General features: G+C 44.7%; 1 protein-coding gene across 1 annotated transcript; it reads left to right on the forward strand.

Annotated features, from left to right (window-relative positions):
* Positions 1-1,122: 1,122 nt before the first annotated feature.
* LOC125550890 (uncharacterized) lies at positions 1,123-3,920 on the forward strand. Its single transcript, XM_048714003.2, has 2 exons — positions 1,123-1,502; positions 3,006-3,920. The coding sequence occupies exons 1-2, from the start codon at positions 1,331-1,333 to the stop codon at positions 3,662-3,664; spliced, it is 831 nt and encodes a 276-aa protein (XP_048569960.1). The 5' UTR covers positions 1,123-1,330; the 3' UTR covers positions 3,665-3,920.
* Positions 3,921-10,910: the final 6,990 nt, after the last annotated feature.

The raw sequence follows: 10,910 nt of genomic DNA on the forward strand, positions 1-10,910 counted from the left end.
GTTCACCCTTCTACCTTTTGTTCTGCAAGTACAAATTGAATGTACCAGTGAAGGACAGGACACCGGACACCCCTTGGAGAGCGCATGCGTTTTGCTTAGTTACATGTGTACATCAAACGTACGTAGCAGTTAATAGTGCAGAGCAACATCCCTGCAGGCCACATGGTGATGGTCACATTTACGGCGCAGAGTGCATATGCATGTACCGATCTACTGTTCTCGCTCACCTCAAGATATGCATGTTACTCCATACCACCCATACAAAACGAACAGTGGGCGGCATGGAACGCTTGAATGCATCCCATTTCTGCAGCACATCCCATGCTGCAAAGGTTTGCAGGTTTTGGGCTTCTGCTCTGCAGGATGCAGGCAGCCAACCACCTTCCTTGTGTGTGTGCTAGCTCATTGGCCATTACTACGGCTGCTGTTTTTGTGTATGGCTGTAATGGCTGGGATAGAACGGTTTGCCCTCTTGGGGGTGCACCCAGATGTTGACCATAACAACCTCTCTCAACTTTTTCATCTGGTGTAAATGAGATGCGTACATATGGAGGAATTATTGTACTACATGGAACATAAGATCATAAGAAAAAAGTCCCGTTTGATCTGTGATGTAATATAAATAGGTGTCAGAACAAACGGCATACGTAATTGAAAAGAAGCGTCAAGAACACGTACAACAGGGCAGGGAGTTGTTTAGATAAGATCGTTTGTTAAGAAAGTTGATGATGTCTTTGCGTTGCATATGGAGGAGGGGAGGGGGGAGAATATTGTTAGGGAAGTTAGAGAAGAAGTACAAATATTGCAGCTGGAAGTAATCCGGCCGGGGATAGGTTTGTGTTGGATGGGGGCTGTGAGAGGAGTGGTCTCTGGCGAATAGCCAAACGGGGCAAGTTGGTGGGAGATAGAGATGACATGGACACACGGTAGCTAGCCCTACACACACGCACGAGAGAGAGAGGGAGAAAGAGAGATGTTGAATACTCCATTAGCGGTGTATGTGAGCGTGCATGCATCATTCACAGCCCCCCCCCCCCCCCCCCCCCCCCCCCCTCTCTTGTCGTGTAAAACTAAACTAAAAGGACCTCTTCCCCAAACCCTAGCCCAATATGCGTGTCATTACCTGCGTGCGTGTGTGTGGGTAAAGCTAACACACACACCATAGCCTTCTCTCTCACTCTACCTCTATATACATACGCGCCTCTGACTTGTGGCCATTAGCTCATTACGGACCAAAAACGCATTAGCTTCCTCTCTCTCAAGCGCAGCTCGGAGCTCTCTCGTCGGCCAGGCTTCGATCCTCCGCCTTTTCTCCGGCCGGCAAAGGCCGATGGCGGCGTCGTCGTCGACGACCAACACGTCGGAAGGCGGCGGGAAGCCAGCGTCCTTGTGCCCGAGAGGCCACTGGCGGCCGGGGGAGGACGAGAAGCTGCGCCAGCTCGTGGAGAAGTACGGCCCCCAGAACTGGAACTCCATAGCCGAGAAGCTCGAGGGCAGATCAGGTGGGTGAAACTGCCGGCCTATCTCGTTGATCGTCGATCTGTTTCCAACAAGAAATGTTTCTTAATTTCCTTTTTCAGATGACGTTGATGCATATAACCTTGATGAGAAATTGACTTTGGTTGATGCGATTTGTGCTCAGGAAGTAGATGATCTACGCACCTTGGTTCAGTTTGCCATACTTTTTTTTTGAGGGGGGTTTGCCATACTAATTTCTGCACGGGCAGCAGGTTGTTTTAGCTGCTTGTGCCATCTACCAAGAAAATCCTTCCTCGAGGGGAATGATATTTGCGCTGGGCTTAGTTTTTGGGTATCTTGAAAATAGAAGATTATTTAGATATAAGTTAATTAAAATTATGCCTCGTTAGTGAGTTTTTGTGTTATACCCAAAAAACAGTAGGATCATATAAGTTGTTCGTTAATGTGCACGATGACGAGTTGAATCTGTTTTGCGGTACCTATATAGTTCTCTTGCTGTGCTTATGGATGTAACTTTTTCTATCTTTCAAGGCGCTTCAATGGAATGATACACAATTCTCCTAATATTTTCGGAAATTTGGAAAGATTAGTGTTACTTTTCTTAGACCAAAGATAAATCTAGTCTGATGGCCATAAAGGCAAACAGGTACGATTAAGTGATCTTTGTCTAATTGATAACATACAAATTTTTAGCAGTTCGGAATTAGTTATATCTCTGAAATACTTGTTCTAGATTGAAGAAGAAATTATGAACACAAGGTTTTATTTGCATGACTACTAGCTTGCAAAATTCATGAACAAGGTGAAATTAGCATGCATGCAACTTTATTCTAAATCTCCTCTTTTAGTTTCACTTAACTAATTTTTTCCCAAAACATATACAGCTGCATAATATTTTTCACAAAAAAGTTACATAGTATGAGGTAAAGGGAAGCAACAACATAACTAAAACCCTGTACAGTTCCTTAATGTAAAAGATGCGGTAGGGTGTGTTCTTACTAGCAACACTGAGACAGCATTATAATTAGATAATCACCAGGCAAAGCACGGTTAGTTTTATGTTTATACATGTGAAAAATCCATGTATATATGGATGCATGTGTCAAGAGTTGATCACCTACACGGCTTAGCCTAATGAGAAGATTTCTTCACTCGTCTCTCTCAGGCATGCATGCAGGTTGATGCAACTAAATCGATTTGTACGCAATAACCTTTATGTGCCCTGACCTACTCTCTTGAGTGCGTTAATTATGTAATTACTCGCCCGATTAATTTGTCCCACAAATCCTACAACATTACAGTGCTATATCAGAATTTCACGTCCTTGCAAAATTGCACTACTTAACCATGAATTCCCCATATTGGCCAAAATAAATAAAAAACTACGAATTCTTCATTCGTCAATGAATTGCACTGAATTATGATTTCTTTCATTATTAATAATTGCTAGAATGTATTTCCCTGACGTGCTAAATTTTCAATTTTATTTCGAATATTTAAAACTAGTTTGTGGTAATTAATTGTAGGCAAGAGCTGCCGTCTCCGGTGGTTCAACCAGCTTGACCCGCGGATCAACAAGCGGCCGTTCACGGAGGAAGAGGAGGAGCGTCTGCTAGCGGCGCACCGAGTCCACGGCAACAAGTGGGCTCTCATCGCCCGCCATTTTCCTGGCCGCACTGACAACGCCGTCAAGAATCACTGGCACGTCGTCAGGGCCCGCCGCAGCCGTGAGCGCTGCAGGCTCCTCGCGAAGGCCGCCTCGTCCACCTTCCCGTCCTACTACAGCGGCGGCGCCCAGCTCGACTTTGCCGGCGCGTCGGCCGGCTCCTTCTGCTTTGGCTTCTCCAAGCCTAGTGGTGGCGGTTTCTTCGGCTCACCGCCGGCTGCGGCGGCAGTGGCGCCTTCTTCTACTCCAGTACTGTTCAATGGCTACGGCGCTTCAGGAAACCAGAGCTTGCTGTCAAGGTACAGTAGCTACCTGGACGGCGGCAAGCAACCGGCGGCGCCGTCTTCTCACTCCATCGCCTTCTCCTCCCCACCTTCAAGAGAAGCACTAGCGTTGGATGGCCGTGGCGGCCCTGACCATCAGCACAGGAAGGATTACCATGTCGACGGCGATGAACCACTGAAAACGAAGGATGCGCCACCGTTCATCGACTTCCTCGGCGTCGGCGTGTCCTCGTGAACCATGGCAATGGAACGATCGATCGCAGGAAGCAGCCGGCTGCAGCCTCCATCAACTTGTCGATCGATCTGTGTTGTTAGAGCATTGCATCGCCGTTAATTGGTAATTAACTGGCTAGATAGGCGCATGCATGCACTGTTTATGGCAGAGATCAAGGAGGGCCTTAATTAGAACTGTGATGATCATGTGTAATGTGTTGAACTGTTGAACATGATCATGTGTTGAACTGTTGATCGATCAAATAAGGTTTGTGGCACATCGTTGGTTTTTTCTGGTTAATAATTTGAATTTGTGTTGTGTGCTAATCGCTGCTTATTAAAGGCCGATTGTTGAGACGCCAATTGTAAAAAAAAAAGTGCTAATCACCATCAGACGTGTAAATTGTGATAAAAAAGGCAACAAGATCCCGTCAAAAAAAAGGCAGCAAGATCACATTCACATGGAATACACATTTTGCAAACTAAAGGGTGAATATCGTCGTCCCGCTAGTCAGAAGTAATTACTAGTAATTGGGAGGGACTATATATGGCTAAATTACCCAAAAAAAGACTATTTATGGCTAAATCGACTTAGAAACAGTTATTTCTAGACAACTACTCATAGCCATAAGATCAAGATTTTCTCATCATATATGTTCATGCATAACTCATGAAAGATCGAGCAGTCATCAACACTGACTTGTAATAAATAGTCACCTTTCTGAAATAACAAAATCGCTTTATGCAGCTTTTGTCCACACATAACAGTGAAAAAATGTTGGCCTGTTTTATATACATGCAAAAACTGCAACATAGAACTTCGATTGTAATTTCCTTTTTGAGTTTGTCAGTGAACAGTTTAAATTCCAGAAATATTATGAAGCACTTTTCATGATATTAAATCTAATTATATCTGCCAAAAAACTAAGAATATATTTTTATTAATAATCCAGTAATATTTTTATATATTAGTAGTCCATGATAAAGAATTTTACTGTCTGGTAGTACATGGACAAATCTACATTGTCGACTGAATGTTAAAGTTACTCTAGAAAGAAAATAGTGTGAAGTCTATTCACATGATGGAACTGCATGAACAACCTGCAAAAAATAGACAAACCATCCAACCGTTGGTTTAACTTATGTAGTGATCGCCTTTATTCCGTTTGTGCACCAACCTGCAAAAAATAGACGAGCATGTTAAATAGACGAGCATGTTAAAGTAAGGTATAAGTACACCAAGCGGTTGTGCAGGGAGTTCAAATCTGAAGCCTTTACTTCTTTGGCAACTAGACTGCAGGTTGTTGCAACTCCATGATATTCTTAAGCCTTAGCATACATAGTAACTGCATGGCTTTTGCAAGCAAAGAGGAAAGCTAGACTTGACAAAATGTGTAAAGATGTCTGCTTCAAATATTCGGCATTGATATGGGGATATAGAAATTGTGATAATGACATAGTATATTTCTATATCCCCATAGCCTACACACATAACCCAACATAGTATATTTGATGAAATATTTTTGCATTGGTTTAACTCTTTTTTTTGTGTGAAAAGGCTAAAGTCATATATATGAAAAATATAGACCCTTACAAAAATAACCGTACAATTTTTTTAATCATCCGAACCCTTGGGGTGCCGAAGTATCCTTTCCTCGTACATCCGCCCACGCGTGTTGTTGTCGCCTCAGAATCTCCATCTCAGCGTAGAAAACTTGTTGAAACCCAAAAGCTTGTATAAGTAGCCGCTAAGAAATCATCAATGTAGACAAGATGATGCCAGTGACCGCGATCTACGTAGCAAATCATCGCCCCGAAGAAGAAAAGCATAATCATTTCCATGCCTTTAGTTGTGTCCCACCCGTTTGATTTGCCATTAGTTTCAAAAAAATCATTGTCATGTCCAAGCCACTTTGCTACTTTTATGGTTTTGCCACTATGTCATGGTTTCGACCGGTCTGCGTCGGTTGACCGTAACCGGCGCTACACTTTGGGCATCGTTTGCCCCCACTTGACCCCTCTAGCTCTGCCAGTGGCGACCGATTCATAGCAAAATTCAAGCACTTGGTCGATGACGTAAGAGAGATTTGAGAAGCACTTGCTGAAGGAAATATGCCCTAGAGGCAATAATAAAGTTGTTATTTATATTTCCTTATGTCATTATAAATTTTAATTATTCATGCTAGAATTGCATTAACCGTAAACTTAGTACATGTGTGAATAAATAGACAAAACAGAGTGTCCCTAGTATGCCTCTAGCTACTTGACTAGCTCGTTAATCAAAGATGGTTAAGTTTCCTAACCATAGACATGTGTTGTTATTTGATGAACGGGATCACATCATTAAAGAATGATGTGATGGACAAGACCCATCCGTTAGCTTAGCATTATGATCGTTTAGTTTTATTGCTATTGCTTTCTTCATGACTTATACATATTCCTCTGACTATGAGATTATGCAACTCCCGAATACCGGAGGAACACCTTGTGTGCCATCGAACGTCACAACGTACAGGGTGATTATAAAGATGCTCTACAGGTGTCTCCGAAGGTGTTTATTGAGTTGGTATAGATCAAGATTAGGATTTGTCACTTCGTGTATCGGAGAGGGATCTCTGGGCCCTCTCGGTAATGCACATGTAACATCATTCAATGCATATCATATTTCTTTGCATTTTGGAGTTTTAAAATATTCAAATAATATTTTTCCACTTGAGAAAAAAAACAAATGAGAGGGGATAAGACGACTTCCTCAAAATATAAAAGAGTGAGAAATTTTATTTTGAATATTATTTGAAGTTTTGGAGTTTATTGGTATTTATTTTATTTGCAAAAAGTGCATTAATTGCATTAGGAAAATATTTTCAAAATTTTCCGTGCTGAAGTTAATGTTCATTAGGCTCTAAATATTGTACAATATTTTATAAATTATTGTGGTGTTTTTGCAAATTAGTTTGAATTTATTTAGGGCCACTTTAGTCTTCGGTTTTTTTAAAAACACGCACTCACCAGCCTGGACCGAAACTGGGTTTGGCCCAGGAGTGCCCCGACTGGCCCAGCTGGCCATTTGGCCCAAGGCCAGCGCCCTCCAGCGCCCCAGCGCTCGACGCCTCCGCGTCGGTCGACCGTCCCGCACGCGCCCTCGCTCACCTCCTCTCGCCGCCGCTGCCAGGCGGGCCCTGCTCGTCAGCTCGTCCCCAACCTCCCGCAGCCCGCGGGATAAACATCCTCGACGCGCCCCCGCAACCGCCGCTCGGCTCCCTCGCGGATGAGGCTTATCCGCAACCCCGTAGCGCTCCTAGCGGCGCCTATATAAAGGCCAGGACCCCCTCTTCCAACCTCGCCTTCCCGCTTCTTCCCACGCCGCCCCTACTGCTTGCTGTCGCCGTTCGCATCTCGCCGGAGCCGCGCCACTCCATCGTCCATTTCGTCGTCTGTGGCACCCCTAGCTCTCCTTCCTTTGTCAATTGGATTCCCGCGACAACGAGCATCTGTTTGACACGTTTTTTTGCTCCTAGGTACCGTCGGAGCCACTGCACTGTCGACGCTGGAGTCGCCGGAGCACCGAGCCCCGCCGTCTTCGCCTCGCCCCGTCCCGACGTCGCTGACGAACGCCGACACCACCTTCGCGATGCCCTCGACGCGCCACACCTCCCCGTATTCTTCCTCGATGCCGAGGACCGCCGTAGCCACTGCCCCGCCATCGCCCGATGTTGCGCCGCTGTCCTCTGCTCGTCGCCGACGTCGCCAGCCGCTGTAAGCCGCCGCACCTCCTCTTGTTAGTTAGATCGAAGATCCACGGCTTAGATTAGATTAGATTAGTTGTTGTTTTTTTAGTCGAACCGGTATGTGGTTAACCGCGGTTTTTATTTTAAAAACTACCGGTCGGTTCCCGTTAAACCGTGCGGTTTTATTTAAACCGAACGTTGGTTTTTCTTTAGTTAGCCGTCGCCGTTGTTTTTCTTATTTAGCGGCCATTCGCCGTATAGCCTCCGCAGCGGACGCTGCTCAGCCACCCGCAATCCGCCACGTGGCCAGGGACATGTTTGCGATAGTTTTCTTCTCTGTTTAGTCCCTATGATTAGCAGATTAGTCCCTGAACTTTGAGTAGCCACAACTTTTTAACCATAGATCCAAACTCGATGAAACCAACGGTAAATTTTTCGTCATGTTTAGATCTATCCAGTGGTATCCTTTCTGCAAAGTTTTGTCAGATTCAAATTTGAATTTATTCAGATTTGAATTTGAACTTCAAATGGCCATATCTCCCAAACCGTAGCTCCGATTAAGTTGATTCTTTTTACGCTTTGTCACCGTAGCCAAACCCTATCACCTGGACCTTTGTCACAATAATTTTTCACACACTAGAATCTGTCCAGTAATATTTTTACTAGTATGCATAGTATGCACTATAGTTCACATCACTTTTTGAACCATAGGCTTATGTTGTTTTGCATTTAGAATATTTTTGTGGTAGCTAAGTGTGTTGTATGTTCATTTGGTTTTTCTGAGACTTCTTTCTTCGCACGTTCTTCTTGGTTTTCTGAAATGTTTGCTTATGTTTGTTTATCTTCTTTGTGATAGATCGCACGAAGTGCGAAGCAGAATATTATCAGTCTTTAGAATTCAACCAGCAGTACCAAGGCAAGTTGCATCTTGATCATGTTTCATTACCTATGTTTTTATTATGCACTTAGTTCTTTGCGGTAGGACTGCATGGTAGGAATTGATGCCGCATGACTATGCTTTTCACCCTGTAGTTCATTGAGGTAGGTCTGAACCATATAACATTGTCGCCATCGTTTTAAATTATGTTGCTTCACTAAGTAGACGTGGATTGGGGAGTGATCATTGTAAAGTTTGAGTGAAAATGTAGTAAATAGGACCTAAGATAATTAATGAACTGCCTGGGCGGAAACTTGTTGGAATGTTGGCGAAGTACAGTGGGGCACGCATGGGAAATCCATGGTGGTGCACCACTAGTGGACCGTCCGCTCAGGCTCAAAGAGATCAATCGTATTCTTATGTCTAGAAGCTTATGTGTGCAGTCACAAGCCAATATGGGCTCTGGCTTAGTTGAGTAGTTAGTGTGACCCCTTCCGGGACGGGCTAGGAGATGTAGAATGAGTAGGTGTACTGGCCTATCCGTGGGTTAAGGGGGAATACTTTCGATAGACTATGTCTCGGTCACCCTGTTCTCAAACGCCAGGAAGTGCGAGAACTTCAAGGGAGGCGATCGAATCTTGTGGGAAAAGTGCGCAAACCTCTACAGAGTGTCAACCTAATCGATTAGCCGTGTCCCCGGTTACGGACAACTTGAGCATCTAGTAGTGGAAATGTCGGGAGATCTCCTCACCTTTAATCAAACAGTTGGGTTTTAAATGAAACTTGGGAATGGATGGAGTTGGGTTTGCCAACTCATCCTATGCAAATGTGTAGTAGTAGAATAACATCTTTTCTAATAGGGAAAAACTAGCTTTATGCAAAAACTAAACATAGAGCTTTCCACCAGCCAAATTGCATGTACAAGTAGGTTCATTACACTTATGATGTGACTTGCCAGTACATTCAATGAACTGACCTATATGGCTATAACTTATCACGTTGCAGACATATCCGACGAGGATTAAGGTGCGATAGGTCGATGTTCTACACTCAACCTTGCTGGTGGAGTTGGACTCATTTATTACTTTGCTTCAGTAGTATTTGCTTATTGGCTACATGCCCTATTTTGTAATAAATGTATTGCTCCTGGACTATCGATGTAATAAAGAGATGTGTGTTATTTCTGTTATGTCTTCGAGTACTGTGTGTGCTAGCAAGTCGATCCAGGGACTAGCACGGTAAGCACTGAGACTTCGACTCTTATCGAGTCGGGTCGCTGCAAGATGGTATCAGAGCACACGTTGACTGTAGGACGCGACCCCTAGAAAATGGAAAATCCATAGGATAAAAACTATGTTTTCACTTTCCCTATATATCCTTTGGTCTCGTACCTTCTCTGCTTCAATACTAATTTCTTCTCTCTTTCAAAATGTAGATGTCATCCGCCCTTGTTGAGTTCGAGCAGCCCGATGAGACCATGCCCTTTGGACGGCAGCTGGTGAAGATCGCGAAGCACCTGAAGATTGGGCTTCCCACATTCACTGGAACCTTCACAGCCACCCTGCCCGAGGAGACACGTTGGAGGATCGATGCTCATATCCCCGGACGCATCCTCGGAAACTGCACCAAGTCCATTGATTTCCATTTGGATACCGCAACATGGGGCTTGGGCAGGACCGGGGTATCGCTGCTCACATTGCTCTCGGACGCATTCGAGAGGTGTATGATTAAGACCTCAAGAGGACCTCCTTCGTGATGTACGGACGCCGCGACGCAAATGGAGATGTGGTTCGTACCCTGGAGGACGAGACGATAGCATCCCATATCCAGGACATGGAGGAGCACATTCGCATGATGGAGCTAGAGCTGTCCGACAACATGATCGTCATCAAAAACCTCATGACCCGCAAGGCCGAGCTCGAGGAGGAGCTCCAGGACGCTCGCATCGAGCATGAGGGAGAGCTGGATGCACTGCAGGAGAAGATCGACAACCTGAAGCTTGAGCTTGAGGAGGCCGAGGAGAAGCTGGATGAGGGAGAAAACATCCAAGAGGATCACTCGTACGGTGCCTATGTCAGCCAAGAGAGGGACCAAAATGATGAGCTCGGAGATGACGACACGGAGAGTGATGCAAGGACACCCGATGTTGACATGGTTGACTGGTCCTCATGTAATGAGAGTTAGATTTTATACCACCATGAGAGTTTAGAAATTTGATTTCGTTATCCGATTAGTTTATTTCATCTGTAAGACCTTGTCAAATCTTGTGACATGGCTTACCTTAGGTTTGATTATTCATGTGAACCTCTTTGTTTGAAATTGAATTGGAGTGATTTGAAATTTTATTGCTACCATGTGCATATGGGTAGTGTGATTTTACTCACTAGGCCTTATTCTATTCTAACTCCTCATCCACTCTAAACCCATCAGATGCCTCCAAGACGTGACCCCGGATTCAACTTTCCGCCGGAGCTCACGCAATTGATCCAGCAGCAGAATGCTCTTATGCAGATGCTCATTCAGAACCAGAACCATTACCAGAACAACAACAACAACCCACCGCCGCCACCCCCAGTTGACAGTCTTACCCGTTTTCTGAGGCTGAACCCACCCGTGTTCTCCAGCAGCACAGAGACGATTGTCGCAGATGACTGGCTTCGCAA

The sequence above is a fragment of the Triticum urartu genome, chromosome 4A, assembly GCF_056163025.1.
Source record: "Triticum urartu cultivar PI428250 chromosome 4A, HENAU_Tu73, whole genome shotgun sequence".
NCBI classification, from domain to species: Eukaryota; Viridiplantae; Streptophyta; class Magnoliopsida; order Poales; family Poaceae; genus Triticum; species Triticum urartu.

Coding starts and splice junctions, on each gene's coding strand:
- LOC125550890 (XM_048714003.2), top strand. CDS start 1,331: ATGGCGGCGTCGTCGTCGACGACCAACACGTCGGAAGGCGGCGGGAAG. Junction 1,503..3,005: donor GAAGCTCGAGGGCAGATCAG/GTGGGTGAAACT, acceptor AATTAATTGTAG/GCAAGAGCTGCCGTCTCCGG.